Source organism: Vanessa atalanta, chromosome 2 (assembly GCF_905147765.1).
Source record: "Vanessa atalanta chromosome 2, ilVanAtal1.2, whole genome shotgun sequence".
In the NCBI taxonomy this organism is placed as follows: Eukaryota; Metazoa; Arthropoda; class Insecta; order Lepidoptera; family Nymphalidae; genus Vanessa; species Vanessa atalanta.
The window spans coordinates 8266455-8287288 of record NC_061872.1 but is presented as its reverse complement, the minus strand read 5'-3'; the positions used below and the strand labels follow the sequence as shown (position 1 = coordinate 8287288).

The 20834-nt window shown below is 33.7% G+C and overlaps 1 protein-coding gene across 7 annotated transcripts in view; it reads right to left on the bottom strand.

Annotated features, from left to right (window-relative positions):
• LOC125075711 overlaps nt 1-20834 on the bottom strand; it is a 57923-nt gene that overhangs the window by 19040 nt on the left and 18049 nt on the right. For 6 of the 7 annotated variants that reach the window (XM_047687439.1, XM_047687422.1, XM_047687425.1 and 3 more), the window contains exon 3: nt 11840-11952. In XM_047687439.1, coding sequence (XP_047543395.1) covers nt 11840-11952 — 113 coding nt within the window. Of the gene's footprint in view, nt 1-11839; nt 11953-18245; nt 18403-20834 lie in introns of those variants that run through there. The other variant, XM_047687427.1, reaches the window with a different exon arrangement.

Genomic DNA, 20834 nt, shown 5'->3' with positions numbered 1-20834 from the left:
ATATGCAATATCAAATTGATAATATTTGAATAAAATCTAAGTTTACATCGAAAATAATCAGAACAACAAGTAAACAAATGGTAAGACATATGGTGAAAAACATATTTGTTTACTTTTTAATTACCTTCTTTTAAAAGTAATCATAAGTAGGATTCGCGGACGGGCAAATTAGCCATCTGGCAATGGTAAGTGGTCACCGCCAGACATTGGCACTGTAAGAAATATTAACGATTCCTTACATCGCCGATGTGCCACCAACCTTGGGAATTAAGATGTTACGTCCCTTGTACCTGTGTTTACACTGGCTTATTCAAACAACCGGAACAAAATAATACAAAATATGCTTGTTTGCCGGTAGATTATCTGATGAGCTGGTGGTTACCGGCGGTCTTGCACAAAGCCCTATCAACAACCAAAAATACAAATACTATTTTTATAAGTGTGTAATGTTAACTGTAGTAAACACGAGTTTTTTGTCCCTAATATACTTCGTGGAACAAATTGTGTCATGAACTCATTAGGGGGCTGAGTAATAAAGGAAAACCCTTCAATTACAGTTCCAAGCGACTGCTTTATGCTGTCATTAGACGATGATTAAATATAATGGTGACGGTTGTAAGCGGATTTAATAACGGTAGGTAAGATCTCTTTGTATACAATTATACCTAAACATTTCATTACCAACTTAACGAGAATAACTGGCTTAAACTGACTATATAGAGCAATGTTCATTCGCATTGACTAGAAACAACAATTATTAAGATGTTCTTCAATATGCTCAGACACATTTTGTTTACCACCGTCTAAACATAGGTAGACTATGAAAGCCGATATCTTAACCACTTACGTACTTGTTACTTGCAATAAAGCAGTACAAGTTTTTTTATTACAAGAATCAATTATGTCTTTATTTAATGGGACGGACGGAAATTTGTAAGAATACTGGTAGCTGTACTCGATAACTTCGTATTCAAATATTGATATTATATTTATGTACCGGAGAGTATATGTATATATCTAATATTTAAAAAAAGCTGTGTCGTTTATCGCCCTTTCTACACAAACCTAACTTGATAATAACCAACTAACATCCACGTGATTAATGTATTTTACAAATTTGTACTCTATTAGTGTCTCAATAACAATGACAATGGAAAAAAATACTATTTACGGTACGAGGATAACAATAGTAGTTTAGTATTCAATTTGCTGTAGCTGGTTTACATAAACCTGGACAGACATATTTATCGTCCCGACAAATGTATCGGATGTTGGTATAGAACATGTATTTCATTTTTAGCACTAATTACATTCGTATGCCATTACGATCAAAGTCAGTCACGACACATTTACCGGACGTTCCTCCACGATTTAACCGTCGGGTCGGATATTATTAGCATACTCAACAACTGCTTTGTGACGATCCTGTCATCGATAAAAATGTAAGCAGTAGGCTGGATTGGTTCCACGCTAAAGTTCGGCCGCTATGAGAATGCGTTCCTGAAGTATTTCAGTTGGTTTCTCTAGTGATGCACTACAATCAATAACAGCTAGCATAACACTGTAATAGGGCGGTAAAAATGTTACAAATATTGTTTTGTTTTACCTGCATAACCTGTGAGAAATACGCGGCCGGAGAATAATTTTAGCAAGAATGGACGGTGGACTAGCGAGGAAACTATCGGTCCGACTTTGTGTGAACCAGCTCTCGCTCGATGAATTACACTATGATAGTAAATATAATACAACAATAACACGGCGCGTAGTAATGACAGAGTTATTATGTAATGTATATTTTTAATCCGCATTTGTTATAAACGTACATCCGCGTGTCGATATTTAAAATGCACGATTCAAGGCTACTAAAATATCAACATAATAGTTTAGAAGATTTAAAAAAAAATGCTTTTTATTTATTCTTTCGGACTCATTTTTTATTGCGTATAGTATGATATACGAGCTAAAACATTCGTGTAATATTTTAGTATGTTGTCTATCGTACTTTAGAATAAATATTGTGAATCGTCAAACATCGGTAACACAAGTATTGTAATTTACAAAATCAATTGTCATATGTAGTTTGGTTCTAAAAAAACATTTGCAGTTTTAACTTATTATAACCTAACAAGTGTGCATGACGTTTCTAAGGGCAGAGTGATTACGAGCAGGGCGAGCGGGGCAGAAAATAAATGTCATTTGACGACTTAGATTTTGATAGTCATCTTATTTAGTTATTCAAAGTAAGATTTTTAATTTTCGATTTTTCGAATCGTATCTCGAAAATATCGTTATAAAAATTTTTGTTATAGCCACTTAATGCTATCGATCATGTTCGTATATACGATGTTAGCCAATGTACAATATTTATTCTGAAGTATCGTACTTCTGTTTTTGATTAACAAATTAATCGTATGTGTTTAAAATAAGTATTATTATTATGAGCTATTCAGGTTTTATTTACGCTATTTATCGAGGAATGCTGGACACTTTTTGGGAAACCTGTAGGTACAGTAGTTTTCCCGAAACGTGGAGTCTGTGGTCGTCGGATCGCCTTATAGCGGAGACAAAATAATCACGTAACAAAATCACATCAAAACAACAAAAAAAAAAGTCGGCGAAAACTTACGTAATAAACAAAATAATTGACAATAATAAAAACTATTTTTTCTTTTTACATACTTATATTCGACGTGTCCTAATAACTCAATCAGCGTTATGAGGGCTTAAGTAAGTTAGTACCGCGTATGGTCGGATTTAACTCATTTTTAAAGAAAATTCAACAAACCTTATTATTGTGTATCGTTTATTTAAATTGAGGGGCCGCTTATAATAGTTTCTGAACGAATTATCTGAGAATTAAATCGTAAATTATTTTGACTCATAGAATTAGGTATATCAGAAGCTGATTTAAATTGAAATTATATACATATTTGATTTATATATGTGGCGTCGTTTTACAATAATAATAAAACAACTATATAATTGTATTCGTAATATTGACCAAGGAAATAAACGTGTTAAAAATCGATATCTTAAAAAACAATTTGGCGCTTGTCGGCACATAAAAAACACGATAAACGAGCCTTTATACTTATAAGGGCCATCCACTTATAATAAAACAATAATTGCCAACGTGAGCAATAGATGAGATCATAGCCACCTGGCTCACGCACTATACATTAAGACGTAAATAAAATACTTAACACTTCCGACTTGTAAAGTATGGACGACATAAACGTACGAAATGTCACAAGTGTAACAGAATAGGTTATAGGTCATCCCAGAAATCTCAGGTTAATACCTAAAAATAATGATCCAAAAATTGTAAAAACGAAACATACCAATTCAATACCAACCAGTGTACCATACAAAATCTGACTTAAATGGTAAACACAAAGGAGTATAGCACCTACTAATTAGTTTAACTTTAAAACAAATCAACTGTTCTCACGATAAAGTATAACGCGTAACAAAAACATAAATTGAAAATGAAAACAATACTTTAAAAAGAGACTATACCGCGTCGACTTGTAGGTCTTTCGAGATATTTCCACAACGAAGTTAACTAAAACGTATACAAAAACTACTAAGATCTGTTAAACACGCACAATACTGTTGTGAATCGTTTCGTATTTAACAGATAAGAAGCACGATATCCGTATAAGATGGTAAACAATTATGTTGAAATGCGTTCATAAATAAGGAAGAAAAAAAATATGTCGCAACAATTTGTAAGTCTTTGTACTTCCTAAATGACTAAGGTGCGTCAAACACATTCAAAACATTATTTATTCATTTAGGCCATTATTATCACTTTTGAATCATGTTACAGGATAAAATTTACCGCTACCGACGGTTCGAAGAGAATCGCAGTATGTAGTTACTCTTTTCTATCAATTATATTACACTTTGGATCGCACGCGAAACTTGGCGTTTTTTCAACATATTTTTACAAATTGGAGACCTATGACAGGTTCTTTTCATTTAATTTTATTGTAAATTGATGACTTCTGTTCGCATGTTTTACATTTGTTTTTTTTTATACAGCCGTAGCGTCGCTAAAATTAATTATTTGTTAAATCATGGCAATTTAGTAAATTGCAATCATAAATCCTTTTTAATTAAAAATTAAAGTTGCGACTGGAGCTCTTCAAAATAAGACCATAAACGATCTTCTATGTGCAACTATCGTCCCATAATCACTAGGACAAAAATCGGCTTACGCTATTAATATATAAAATGATATATTATACATAATACCGCATTAAATACAACGATTATTATCAGCGATTAACTACACCCTGTTTACCATCTATTTAATCTTTCATCAAACAATCAGCTTTATTTATATTTATTGTTTTTTAATATGCGATTTAAATTTTTTAATAGTTATTCGATGATATAAGAATAAATTTTGTAGATATAAATTAAATTACCGTTTTCGGTCACAGTTGCCATTTCTAGGAATAGTTAGCTAGTAACTGCGCAAGAAATATTATTATGCTCAAGTATTTCCGCAAACACACGAACTTTCTATTCCCTCAAACTCATGGTTTAATGGGACGGCAATCCCCCTCGATCAGAAATAATTCAAGCGCTGGACCAAATGTTTTAGGGGCTTGCCGAGGCACGGGATTGTAAACACTACCAGCTTCCTAGCTCGGGATTATTGATAGAAAAGTCCAATTAATTTAATTGCTCTGAAGTTAGCCAATAGACAAACAAGGCAACAATAATAAACATAACTTCTAATCAACTGGAACAAAAAAACATGTGTATAACGCTGCCTAATGTTCCGTTGCCCCTTCGTTGGGGTCAATAAATGATAGTCGCATCTGAACAAACGTTTATATCATAACAAAAGCATCGTAACCAGTATTAATGGGAACGTAAACTGAGTGATCGCCGTGATTTATGAGTCACAAATTAACAATGGGGCGTAACCCCATACGGCTGTAAATTGTTTCATATGACATGCATATTGGTCGGTCAATTTGAGTCGTTTATGATAACATCAGCCGACTTCAAGTTCAACTAATAGGCATTTCTGCTCGCCTCTACTAGAGAGGGTAAGAGTCATATTACGTATTTTTATTAACTATTTTTAATTTTTAACATATATTATGGCTATAAACAACGACAGACACCGAAGCTTACAAATTCTACGCGAATAATAATTGATTATTTTTTCTTTAATTTACTTCTTAGTCATTATTAAATAAAAAAAAAGTAAGTGGTTATTGCTCATATGTCTACAGTTTACTGTCAACAACTACATGACAAAACATTAATCATTATCATCGTAATCATTTTAACCTAGAATTGTCTATGACTAGAAAAGTGTAGGTTGTGAATTGCTAAAGATAAATATTGATACTTATGTCGAGGCTAGTAAGTAACTCTTACTACATACAACCTTATTCATTAAATAGATACAAATGCAAACACATCTTACGGATGCATTCAAACGTTCTTATTAATCGTCTAAAATATAAATAAAAAATATATTAATTTATATATATATAAATTTTAAGAAAGCAATTTATAACCCATTTAATTGGATGTTATATGTATATATATATATATATACATATAACATCCAATTAAATGGGTTATAAATTGCTTTCTTAAAAAGCAGTCATTATTTTAATATATTATTTTATATGTTTTTTTTTTCACTGAAAACTTTTGATAGAGCCAAGGACTTACTTGCAGTTGTTGCAAAAATCGCTTAATGTTTATGTATTAATATAGTAGTTCATACAGAGAAAAGAATCAAGAGAGTAGGATGTCATCAACAAAATTGTATTGAATAGAATAGAAGTAACTGCAATCGCAAAACAAATAATACCAGCACAACAATTACATTACGACCAAAGACCAAATAAAAAAATGCAAAGTATAAAACAATCAGTCGGAAAATATAAAGCCTTCTCAAAACAAACCTAATTATTATATATCAAAATTAAAAATCACCAAATACGCTAGTACTCCAAAGATTAATACCAATTTAACAACTTATTTAAATCTAATAAATAAATCACATAAGATACAAGATTCATTATCCTTATCAGTAATTAATAAATACTATATAATATTGATAAAGTTCAGAATCACCTTTATCTGGACAATCCAAATTTCAATTACCTGGTAATATCATACATTTTAATATGAAACAATTTGCTTGTAAATCGTATCCACGCGTGATTTCAATCTATCTACAATTCTACACTAAATATATAACAGAATCAAACTTATCTAGGCTGATTCATTGATGACGTTCCCCTATCGCGTACAGTCGATTAGGTTTTTGGTGATAATTATGTATAGATATATCGCGACACAAGATGTCTAAGCCTATCATCAAAATTAATCAAATAATCTGAGAGTTAGGTAAAAGAAATATGAGTACGGCTGATCTTTATTTGATAACTTACTGAGCGGGTGTAAGCCTTTTCTGTACTCTTGACTATATATACTAAATTTCATGATGATTGAGTTAAACACGTGAAATAAACTCTCTTTCACCTGTATAGTATTAATTAATGAATATGACAAAGATGTCAACTCATCGTGGGTTACTACTACCCAATATTAAAACTTAAATATTTTACAACAACATAACGTGTGGATTCAAAATAAGAACAGTATTTTTTTTTTTTTAATTTATAAAATACGCAAATATACTTGTACATATATTTTGCATTAAAAAAAAATATTAGGAATACTGAACATTTTATTGTGTACTATTTCATTTAAAAGTTGTGTTAACGACCGTTAATTGTCCGTCTTATGATAAGAACTGCGAAGATTGACGGCTTTACTTATACAACGTTATTTATGTGGTAAGTAGTTAAATAATGCCGTGACTTCTACTTTTAAATGTCAAATCAAGGATTTTAGAAAGAGATAAATAATTTAGTAGTCACATCGGATCACGTTGATTGATAAATTGACAAGTAAAAGTTACCATTAATCCTTTTTTAACTTTAATTTTAACCTTTATTTATAAAAAATATAATATGTAATTATGTATCATATTATGTATATGAAATGTGTATGTATGTATATTTTTATACAAAAATATATATAATTGTCTGTGTGTTATTAAAAAACAACGGCCGCCCTTTAAACCAATATATATATATATATATAAATAATTGCGTAAGAGGTACGCAATTAGGACGTTAGTAATCACTAAAAACTATATTCAAGATTTGTCCATTTTTTTCTAAGATATATCCAAAATGTTTCCGTGATTATTTTTAGGCTATAGAATTAAATTTTCCATATATGTATAACAACAATTTAACGCGATTCAGACCGCGAGGTACAACTAACGATTAAATATAAGTCAAATAACATTTCATTGTTTAAAATAGCGTTGGTGGCAACTACAGTTAAAAACATGACTGATGCGATTACTCACTGACTCATTCGAAATAGAAATCGTTACTAAACTTATTTGGTCCGTGATGTTTTGATATATAATAAGATAACAAGGATCTTTTGAAGTTAATATAGGTTAGTCATAAAGACCCGACAAACGAAACGAACGAAACGTCAATCAAAAAACATAATAGCGGACGACTAATTGGCACAGTCGTTAATGGTTTCTGGGATAATATACATTGTACACGTCATCAGTTCGATTTCCTTTCACGACAAGCAGGTCAAGATGTATTTTGTCGTGGTTTGCACTTGTCTATCTTATTCCCTTGGGGTATATAGAACTGTTCGAACGAAACGATTGAAGTATTTTTTTCTATTCAATAGAACCTCGGTTATTCATCGAACGTTTTATAGAGCAATGTCGGATTATAAAATTTGTTGGAATATAAAGTGCAGAGACGATAAACCTTCAGTATAGTTGTAATTAAAAACTTATACCAATAAGGCAACTCATTAGTGCAGCAGGCAAGGAATGCTTAAAAATTTCGATAAGAACTCGAGTCAATTCGAACTTGCAATACTTACGTGATAATACAGCGTGTTTAAGTATATACTGATCTTTTCGCTCATGTCGGATTACAGAGGGCGCCTAATTAGCAAGGGCTTCTTGGTAGGGCTTTGTTCAAGCCCGCCTGGATAAGTACCGCCCACTTATTACGTATCCTACTTGCAAACGGCAATACTTAGTTGAGTTGAAGGGTAAGTGTACAAGGGACATATGATCGCTCCTCAGGTTATTGTTGCACGATATAAGGGATGGTTAATCTACCAAGTAAACCATTTCCTTCTCTTCTCTTCTTTTGAAATGAATAAAAAGTAACTAAATAATCATAGAAATTCACACTTTAAATACGTCTTATATATATGCTAAGACCTATAGAGACGTTTAAGATTATCAAGCGGACGTACAAATAAAAGTAAAAAGCAATCAAGCGACACACATGATAGAAACAATTCTATCAACTAAGTACATAATATTTAATATCATATGAAGGTGTACAAGTTACGCAATCTATAAAAGGACAGTAATGGTTCTATAAAGGTCGTTTGTGCGGTTAAAATGCACCAAGTTCATTCGAATTTCTATTCGATAAAACTGTAGCATAAATTAAAGCAATTGAAATAGATAAAAATATATGAAAAACCTATTATAATCTATCTGTATGTTTATTATATAGCACCAGTTATATAAATTATAATTTATATACATACGAACATTTACAGTAAGTATTAAAAAAATAATTTATATACAAATAAAAAGGAGCTACGTAAAAAAATAATTTCATATACATAACAGTGTCAATATAACATCGAAATTTAGAAATCATTTTAGGTGATTCGTTACTCTAACTTGACACATTTGTTATTTGCTTAGAGATGATGAAGATGAGTAATGGTTCGTACTCTGTGTTCAAATATCTTCCATACGATTTAATTGAAACTTTTTATAATTGTATTGGTAGTTACGAGAAGATTTCTGATATAGCACCATCAACGTATAATTGGAGGCGCGTTAATCAAATGGTACATATTGATTAGGATAAAATTAAAGAGAGAAAGAAACAACTCATACTAAAGTAAATGTACCATACATAGAAAGAGCCCTTATCTCTTTTTAAGAAAAAGGGCTTATTCCACCACTCTGCTCTAATACGAATTGGTGGAGAAATATGAGGCAGATTTTCAATTAACACGTGCAGGTTTCGTCACGTTTACCTTCGTCGTCACCTAGCACGATATGAATTATAAACACACATTTAAATTCATGAAAATTGGTTTTGAATCCGAAATAATTGGTTATGATTAACGTATACTAAACAATGTTCTAGCAGTCCTCAGAACTAATATGGTACTTGTTTATTGACTTATATATTCACATAGTATAAAATGCACTAGTAGAAGTGCTCTTCCTTATTAGAACTCAATTATTCGAACGATATGCGTGCATAGCAATTAGCATCCTAAGAAGCTTACAGTATAGTGTTCATTTAGGAGAGTACATTCTAATAATAACATGCTACGTTATCGCTGACGTCACGGCTCGATAAACCGTACACTATCGATTACCATCGTACTATCGAAGAGTACCCAGGATTTGTATGACATTCAAATTTTATCATCAAAACTAATTTGGTAGACCAGGAAATATTTTGAACTCTACATCTAGTACAACATATTAATCCAGCTTATTTCACATCCTATATGAAAAGTAATATATATTCAATCTTTAGCTTTGAAAATATAATACATATATTATCATATACGGTCAAATGAATGAGTTCATTACATACGTTGTAATAGTCTAAAGTTAGTTCATGTATAGTTAGTTAACACACCAATGCTGATAAACTTGTAAAGGTTGACGAATGTCGTTTTAAGGATATTACTTTTCAATCACAACTACCTAATGTTAACTACCTACCTATGTTAATATATTAGTGAGTGTACCATTTAATTCCGTAATACAGATTTTCTCTTAAATATCATACATGTTGATATTCAAATTTTCGTTAAATTTATGTTTTTTAAAAGCTTACCTGCAAAGGGAAGGCACGTAGAGGAACGAACGCCACTATTATTATTTGACATTCTTTTGTTTTAAATTAAAAACCGTTATAAGTTTTTAAGATGGTTTTTATATAATCTTTTAGTACCATTTTATTATAAAAAATATATCTAATATAAAAACTAAAAGAATAACGCACACTTGATTGAGTTCATTCTTTATACTTTTCATAATTTTCGTGTAGTATTCTGGAATAGTGGCTACATGTAGCGCGAGTCGTATTATTTACAAAAAAAATGTGTTAGCTAGTATTATACATAAAAATGAACAGCATAGAGTCAAACGTCAAAAATTATTGTTCAATACTTAATGATTATCAAAATCACGAACAATTCGGAAAAATATACCAGATCTAAAAAGAACAGGCATGAAAAAAATAGCGTGATCATATTGTAAGTCGTAAACTCGTAACAATGATAGATCGTAGACGTTGTATTCTGTTAGAACTCACTTCGTACCTCACTTGAAACGCTGGAACGAACGATTTTGATCCTTTAAATGTTCTAATTTTATAGTCAATGTCGCATATAACTTGCTGACATATAACGATCGTATTCCGCGGGGAGTATCGAGTTTATTCTTTTAGAATAGCTCATTTATTTTTTTATTGGTCATTTTAGTTCCGGTAAAGAACCCAAAAAAAAAACATCATTTTCGAACCATATATACATATACCTACATATTATTATGAGTCATTTCTCAACAAACGAGTTTATTCGATATCTGATGATGTCATGATATCTACATTTTACTGGGCTATCAAAATACCTAACCACTTATAGTATAAAAATAAAAGGTTGACAAATCACAATACTAAAATGTGCCTCAGCCGATTTTTCAATTTTCTGAATTTATATTTGTTACTTTATTATATTAAATTGTGATTCTGTAAAGCCATCGCAGAAAATCATACTGAATAAAATATATATGAGAAAAAAGTAAACGACTTACGACCAAGTTACGACCTATTTCTTAATGAAAAGATTAATAGTCTATTTTCAAAGATCCTTATACATAATAAAACTTTCACTGAAAAAAAAAACATATTTTATAATGAAAACCGGGTCATTTTTTTTTAATTGCAAGCATACATACTTACATATCGAACGGAATCTTTTTGAAGTCAGTTAAAAAATGTATGATTCGACCGCTTTCCATTTTCCGTTATTAGAGCGACGGATTAATAGATACAAACTGATTTGAGAGTCGAGAAGGTAGTCAATATGAAATATCATTTATAGGCCGAATCAAGCATTATAAAAATAAGTGGCAATCGAATTTACTTAAAAAAAAACTAAATGTAAATAATTCTTATTTTTAGATTTACATTGAATGAAAATGATGAAATCACTTAAAAGGATTTAAATTAAATAAAGCCGTTTCGGAATGTAGATTCTACCGAGAAGAACGGGCAAGTAACTTAGTAGTAATATTTTTCTACAATCAGTTATTAAGTTTAGAAAATCAAATTAGACTTTCATGTTATCATACCTTCAGTATTCAGTCATTGATCTGACGTCATTACCATAATTACCGTTCAGCTATATTTTAAATGAACAATGCATCAAACGTCATTATTTTATAAAGAACAGTTTTTAATAAAAATCAGAAAGCATTGCAATTTCTCTTGAAATAACATTGTAAACAATTATCTAAAACAGATTGTACTTTAACGTGATCCCAGCGGATACTTTCCAAGTGTCAAAAAAACGGTACAAAATTTTAATCGATTTGAGCGCGTTACGCATATAATATGAAAAAAAAACATTTTTTTTTTTTTAATTTTTTAAATTTAGAATGCAAGTTAAATTAGTAACTCACCCTGGGTTTTAGTTGGATACAGTTCGATATCGTTGAAGAGGCTCTGTACTCGGTGGGCGGGCGCCGGCTGGTCGGGCGGGCCAATGCGGCACTCCCAAGCATGCGCCACCTCCCTGAGAAAACAAACTCAATTTCAATACATTTAAAGAACTTGCTTGCTTTACTTGAATGAGGCGATTGTCATGATTGAAAAACTAGCTTACTATCCCGTTTCCCGATTTTAGTTACAACAATATGGTTTTATTAAAATTTATAAATTATAAGTTCTTAATGTCGACGTGGGATAAAATGTATGACGAACCGAGATGTCACAGTGGTTAGTACACATCAAACCACACGTCAATTTGTTTGTTTGTATGTAAGGGGATTACCCCGTACATACATACGTCATTAGTTCCTAATAACAAACTAATCCAATTTTTTTTTCACTGGTAGAAGCTACATTATTTCGGAGCGCTAGGATATAAATTATATTTATATAATATATATTTTTTAATAACAAATGTCATCCGGGCGAAGCGGGGGCGGGTCGGTAGTCATTAATAAAATTATAGCGAAAACGTAACTTTGTTTCTAAGTACCTGTCCGAGAATGTAACGAAAACATTTTTTATTTTACGAAAATAAATACGTACTTTATATTATGATTAAAAATCTTATATTATATAAAATTTAAACATTTATTTTATATATTACACAAATTCATATATACAATTTAAAAACAAATGGGTATATCTATCTACTCATTACTAACATTTGACTGTATGTACATTCTTAAAAAAAAATTCTACTTATGTAAGCGTAATATGCAATTAATTGAAATACGATCATTAAAAATATCGAGGTGATGGTCAAGGTGAAACGTTTTATTTTGAATACATATTATATTTCGTAACGTCAACATAAATGCATAGTACGAGTATGTTGACCGCTTTAAACATAGACAAAACAAGTCTCGTATTCGTACATTCATGTAATGATTTACCTAATATACAGCCGTTATGTTATTTATACTCGATGTAATTACTCTTTAAACATATAAGATTTTAAATTAACATGGTTATTTTTATTACTAACAGTATTTAAAACGGGATATTTACCATGTTTTTTATTTTCATTTGTTCGAGCTCGATATTTCGACATTATCTACGAATGTCTTGTTCACGAGACTTTCTTTAAACATAGATTTTTTTTTACATTTGATGCGATCCCATCGATTCCCATTGAACATTGATACGATGCGAGATAACAGCACGCAAATGCCAACATACCGACTATTACCTCGAGATCTACTTCTGTCACCTGATTCTATTTGGGTATCGATAGCACTGAGGATTTGGGTTACAGTAACAAATTGGTAGAACCATAAAAACCCACTGCAAGTGACAACAACTATGTCAAATCTTGCAACTGAATTGATTGGTAACAATCACGTCCTATATTAAATCATATTCATTTATGTAGTTATTAAATAAAAACCTGTTATTTAAACCTTTATTTATAATACGATTTTAAATAATTAATAAAGAACGGTTATTTAAGTATTATATGAGAGTTGTTCATAAAGTATAAATACTTGTACAGTAAAATACAAGTCAGTCAATCTAACAGTTCCTTATTTATACTTGGTATAGATTAATAAGCGCAGTTTAGACATAACAATGGATGCCAAGGGTCTGATTACCAAAGAAGCTGCGGCTTTAAACCGTTCCCACGTGAAAGTTTGTGAGTCGGCAGCTAGCTTAACAGATAAGGTGTTGTGAAAGTATGTACTTACGTAGATTATCAAAGGTATTTCATATAGAACTTATTTAAAGTATGATGATCAAGAACGTCCGAATCAAGCATGAATGTATTCAAATTGTTATAAGCTTAGATTAATATATATGTTTTAACGTAAATTACTATGCAAAATCAATGCAAGTGATTTAATTTTCACAAAAAAATAAAACTTTTTTAATATTTCGCGACTTGTATCGTATCAATTTAGACAACATTTGTCCATAATAATACATCAAATATTACAACTAGAAGAATAGAGAAATAGAGAACTACAACTTAAGTATATACATATTAAGGGACATATCGCAATGTCATTAGAAACTATTTGTTGCTAAACCCCCCACTAAGAATAAATTCCACGCAGTGAAAACGCAAGATGTGAAATAGTATTTAATAGCATTTAGTACACGTTGGTTTAGTTACTACTTTACTAATACGGAGATCCTGAACTGTTAGGTTGTAATTCCATCGCAAATGATAAAATATGCAAAATATCGCCTATCATTCCGTCTTACATATTAGAGTTTTTGTATAAATTTGGGTATATTGTAGAAAACTGAGATTTTTTTTTTTTTTATATCATAAGGTGGCAAACGAGCAGGAGGCTCACCTGATGGAAAGTGACTACCACCGCCCATGGACATCTGCAACACCGGGGGGCTTGCAGGTGCGTTGCCGGCCTTTCAGGAAAGAGTACGCTCTTTTCTTGAAGGTTCCCAAGTCGTATCGGTTCGGAAAAACCGCCGGCGAAAGCTGGTTCCACAGAGTGGTTGTGCGAGGCAGAAAATGTCTTAAAAATCGCGCTGTTGTGGATTTTCGGACATCTAGGTGGTGCGGGTGATATTTGGAATTTTGACGAGATGTCCGAAGGTGAAATTCAGCAGCCGGGATTAATCCGAACAATTCCTCGGAACATTCCCCGTGATAAATTCTGTAGAAGATGCAGAGCGATCCAACATCTCTACGCAAAGCCAAAGGATCAAGCAGATCGGAAAGGGCTTGATCGTCGATAACTCGAGCCGCTCTACGTTGGATACGGTCAAATGGAAGGAGCTGGTACTGGGGAGCACCCGCCCAGAGGTGAGAGCAGTATTCCATGTGAGGCCGAATTTGCGCCTTGTATAGTCTTAGACGATGGGCCGACGTGAAATACTGTCTTGCCTTGCTGAGCACACCAAGCTTTTTTGATGTCAATTTGGCTTTGCCTTCCAATTGACCGCGGAACTGAACGAGACTCGAAACATCAACGCCAAGTATTCCGATACTAGCTGTAGCGGCTAACGGAATGTTCTCGAATCGTGGAGATACGACAAATGGTGTTTTTTTAGCAGTTAACGCGCAAACTTGCGTCTTTTTGGGGTTGAAGTGAACTAGGTTTAGCCTACCCCAGTTCGAGACTTTGTTTAACGAAGACTCGATTTCAGATACAAGTTTGTTCCGGTTTTCTTCGACGTTTTCCCAAAAAATATTAGCACGGCCGGTGTATGAGGTGTCTACGGTGCTGTCGTCTGCATAGCAATGAATGTTACTGATTTGCAACAAGTCATTTATATGCAGAAGAAACAGAGTGGGTGATAGAACGCAGCCTTGTGGAACACCAGCATTGACGAATTTTAAGTCAGAGCATGCACCGTCGACAACGACCTTGATGCTCCGATCTGCCAAAAAACTGGTAATCCAATTGCATAATTTCCCGGGAAGCCCATAGGAAGGAAGCTTCGATAGAAGCGCTTTGTGCCACACGCGATCGAAGGCCTTCGCTATGTCCAGACTGGCTGCTAATGCCTCCCCTTTGCTCTCAACTGCTTCCGCCCATCTATGAGTAAGGTAAGCTAGAAGATCACCGGCTGAGCGACCCATTACCTTGGAGAACAAGGAGGTGATGGCTATAGGCCTATAATTGGATGGGTCTGAGCGGTTGCCCTTTTTAGGGATCGGATGCACCAAAGCAGTCTTCCAGGAGTTCGGGACGACGCCGAATGCATAGGATTGCCGGAAAAGACGCGTTAAGACCGGCGCCAACTCGGGAGCACAAGTCCGTAGCACGATTGGAGGGATGCCATCGGGTCCACTCGACTTATGAATATCCAAGGAAAGAAGTGCTTTACGAACTGCACTTTGCCGGAATTTAACCTCCGGCATCGTGGTATCACACCGCGGGATTGTTGGTGGTGACTTTCCTCGGTCATCCAGAGTCGAGTTCGCTGCGAAGAGAGAGCCTAAAAGATCAGCCTTCTCCTTCGCTGTATGGGCCAATGACTCACCGTCCTTGTGCAGAGATGGTAAGGAAGGCTGACAGAAATTCCCTAAGACAGCCTTGGCGAGAGACCAGAACGCACGTGTTCCTGAAGGGAGGCGCACCAGTCTCTCGCCAATTCTGCCAATGTACTCCGTCTTCGCCTTAGCAATCACGTTTTTGAAGGACCTAGAGGCAGAGTTATATTCCTTTCTGATTGCGCTGGTATTTACATCACGAGACGCTGATGCGTTAGCCCAGTCTTGGTAGCGTTCCCATTTTCTGCGTGAAGCCGTTTTGCAGAAACGACCAAACCAGGGCTGGGACTTGCCACCGATGGGGACCGCAGAATACGGAATGAATAGTTCCATACCCTGAAGTACCACTTCGGCAACAGAGTCAGCAACAACACTCGGATCATCCGGCGAGAAACAAACCTGCCCCCATGGGTAGGATGCAAAGAAGGACCGCATCCCATCCCAATCTGCTGACCTGTAGTGCCACACTCGGCGGCAGCCCACGAAACGAGGTCGTGAGTAACGCGCAACCGGCACTGTACTTCGGACGACAGTGGACAGTGGTCCGACGAGCCCAGAGGTGGTTCGACGATAACCTGGTAGCCATCCGGATGGGAAGTCAGCAGAAGATCCAACAGGGAAGGTGTATGATCCTCCACGTCTGGTATTCGCGTTGGCGAGGGGACTAGTTGTGTCAAATCATATGCTAAAGCGAAGTCGAGAACAGATCGACCCGCATGATCGGTAGTGCGCGATCCAAGCCATTCGGCATGGTGGGCATTAAAATCGCCAAGAATAACGATCTCTGCGGATGGGATATCATCATGAGAGCAGATATCATCTCTGACGTAAACGCACACCCCAGCTCGTGGTACAAAGGAATGTTCCAATTTGTACCCGGGGTAAGAGAGAAAAGTCGTATCGGCAGGAGAGGATATCTGGGTCTCGGTAAGAAAGAGCAAGGCCGGCTTAGCCGTCTCAAGGTGAAAGTGAACGGCGTTCAAGTTGGAGTTGAGTCCCCTTATGTTGCAGAAGTCCACGGTGAGGGTGGTAGGGGTTGCCTTATGATGCCTGCTCCGCTTGCCCCGAACAGTGGCGAGCGCAAAATTGCCCCCCCCAGAATTCGGAGGGCAGCCTGGGCATCCCTGCTCAGGTTGTGTAGATTTTAAAAAGATCACAGATCACAACATATCAAAGAATAGCTTATATAATACGTACATATTTTTAGTTTAAAATAAAGCTATAAATAGATATATACACATCTTCATAATAAGTGTTATGCCAATACTATAAATTGCTATTGCATACCTCGAAAACGTTTTTTATTTGTGTGGGGGCGAGATGTATATGCTCGTAAATGTATGCTCAGTGCGGAGGAGAGATCTATGTGTAGCCTATCTGGGATTCAGTATTGTAATATTTATTTATATATTTTTATTAAAATATACTAATAATAAATCTACATTTAATTATATATATGACACGCGAAATCGATACATTTTGTTAAAACGATTTTATACCTATACTCGTATCATATGCAAAAGTAACTCAATTTGTTCTTTCATCAAGAATAAAGCACAGAACCGATTGTAAATGCTTAGATGGACTTGCGTATAAGAAAATTTATACATCATAGTAAATGAATAGAAGTGAGCAAAATAAGCAAACATAGCATTTTGCAAAATGATAGTTTAGGTAAGTCCGAATTTAATTTAGTCCAATCAATGTTAAGAATTACTTTTGTATTAGAAATGTTTTATTGGTTGCCCAACATTAATTGCCGTGGGGGTTTATTGTAAACTATTAAACGGATATAGATCGTGCCTTCATCGTGGAAACGTTTCCGACAAACATAATTTTAGAACACCTTTACCGAATTACATTTGAAAATAATTTAGAACAATTTTATTATTTTCGCGTTTTATAAACTAGCTGAACTGGAGATATTCGCGGATGCGTTAGAGATTTAAAATTACAATTTATACGTATGTAAAAAAGACTTATTTTTTTTCTTTATTCAAAACCTTTGCGTCTTCCGCAGAACGACTCACCAAAGTTACAAATCGGATGTTAAGCAACGCATTTTAACAACATTTTAACAACAAGCAAGTTAAGAGTGGTTAAGCAACGCATAGACGACAAATATTCCTTTATATTTATTGAGAAGAAGAAATATATATATATTAGCTGCTTATTGTTTTATATAATTATACAAGAATATAATTATAGAAATATGCGATTAATTAAATTGCAAAGAGAAAACAACATAGCGATAAACCCGCCAGAAGCACAGCATGTTATTATTGTAAGTTCTGGTGTATATTTTAATTTCATAGTTTGAAGTGCTAAAACGAATATACAAATAAACTTACGGCGTACAGTGTATCACTGAAGATAGGAGATCACAGTCACAACGATCAGCCGAATATTCCAACAACAACGAACCCTTATGACACATTATAAAAATAATACTACTGAAAATTTTCATAGTACGAATTGTTATTCAACTTATGAGACCGAACAAGTGGACAACCGTCGTTTAATTGATTGTTTATTAAGTGGATTTGTCAGTAAATGGGAGTGACGTGAACATACGAATCAGTCAATCTTGACCTCGGCGATAACAACAAAGACGATCTATTGGTTGTTTATTTTAATAAAGCGAGCTGTTTAAAGATTCATTGGGATTTATTTAAAGGAAGAGATTGATTAATGTTTATGAAAAACTATTAAATTTATAGGTAGTAAGAGTCTCACTGCTGGGATAACTCCTCCTTTCCTATAGGTTTGAAACTTATTAGACTCAGCTGCTACAATCCGAGTTGATGGTTCATCCAACACAAGTAGACTACCTCACGAGTTAAATTATAAACAGATATTTAGAACATGAAAATAATCTAGCAACACTGGATTAAACACTCGGATTTAAACTCGCAATCATCGGGAAGCATTCCTACCCAACCGGGTCACCATGGCTATTCAACTACTATAATATATAAGTAAGTATATATATGTTGTGGAGATCCATAACCATAAGAGAAACTCCGATAAAGAATATTTATTATAATCTTGATTTGCATTGTGCTACACATAAAGAAAGTAGGTAATTGTATTTTAAAGATATTTTTATTAGTTTGTCTTTTGTGATTATTTCTAAATATTAGTCTAAAAAACAAAGTAATATTAATCTTCAATCATTTTAATCATCTTTGTCTTGTAATTTTTTCCTTTACAATTACTAAATAACGTAATATCTGTAACCGAAACTCTCCGAAACAATCGGATAATCCGAAATAATATCGTATGCGCATCTCTGTCATCTGTATCTGAAACCGAAACAACATATCCATAACATCCTTGGCTTTTGTAGGCCTATAGATATCGTGCTAGACATCGCATTGCCGGTGGTTTATGTTTCTTAGAGTGTCAATCTCTATGGGCGAAAGTAACTACATATTTACCAATCTGGTGGCCCATTAGCTCATAGTTTATTAGAACATGGCAACCTTAATGGCAATTAGGATTACAATTAACGCTACGAACTTTGCATTTGCATTTCTTGATACTGCATTCTCGTACAAAATTAGACACAGCGCTAACACTCTCGTCGCGTCGCATGGGTTTTGATTTATACAAAATACTATTCCTATTTTGTATAAGTGTAAATGTTTTTGGAACAAACTCTTTTACGCGGCTTAGAGTAGTGAGAGAAATCGTCACGCAAGACAAAGCATTATGCCCCTTCCAGATTGCCTAATCTTTCCCTCTCTTTCTCGTTTTCATTCAAATTTAATTTTTAATAACAATTTCAGTGTCATTAAATAATTTTTATTGTTAATTAATGATAGTTAATTTATTTTATTGTTAATATTAATTAATACATAATATAAAGCGAAAGGGACTTCCGGACCGGGTGTCCCATGGCATCTCTCGTTTTTTTCCAGTTAAGTCATTGTTTAGAAGTTTTTATAATTCTTTTTTGCTGGTTCAAACTTTCTCAAACTAAGCATATTAACCAATTACAAGCGTTGAATTGATTAGTTAAGTATTTTTTGTATCTCAAGTGTGTACACACCCGTCCCTTAGCCTTGACCTAAATCGAATGTTTTTCTTCACACACCAATTTTATATTTAAACGATCTTTACGAGAACTTACCTTGGAAGGTAATTAATGCATTAAAAGTCCTATCAAAGAAAATAAAATCCCAAATAATTTAAATCATGATTTTGTCGCTACGACTTTTTTTAATCCTTTACTATCAGAGAACAAAGAGAACGAACCTTTCATTGTTCGGTGATTATTAACCAACGTAAAAATGACTGATGAGGTCAGTGTGGCAGTAATTCAATCAGGGTAGAGTCAGCGCGCGGCTCCTTTATCGACGATCTCGTCAGAACAAACGTACCTACTATTTTATAAGACATCACTTCCACGTATAACGAAGACCAAAAAATAATAAACAAAAACTGTTGAGTCAACGTATTGCGTATAACATTTTCAAATATCTTTATTAATTTTAATTAGAATTGGAATATTGTAGCGCAATTTTAATATTTTTCTGTTAATTTTAGCCGTCTGTAAGCATACAATCTAGATTTTTCAACCGATTTTATAAAATCAAATGAAAACTGATCGATAATATATATTAAGGAGCTTTATCCCCGTGTTCTAATCCACTCAACCACATCCTAATAAAAAGAAGATATTAAGATATTAGTAAGAACTATAAATTAATATGGTTGAACTTACTAATCGCAGATCAACTAGGAGTCTGATTTAAATTGTTAGTTAATTTGATCAAAAGTATGTTGTAGACCATATAACATGTTGCCATACATAGGATTTACACACAATAATCCTTTGATTTAAAATACATATCACGTTAATCAGTAGAGCAAACTATTTAAAATGTATGCCTCTCTGTAAACGCTATACAAACGCGAGGCACTTATTGTCAAAT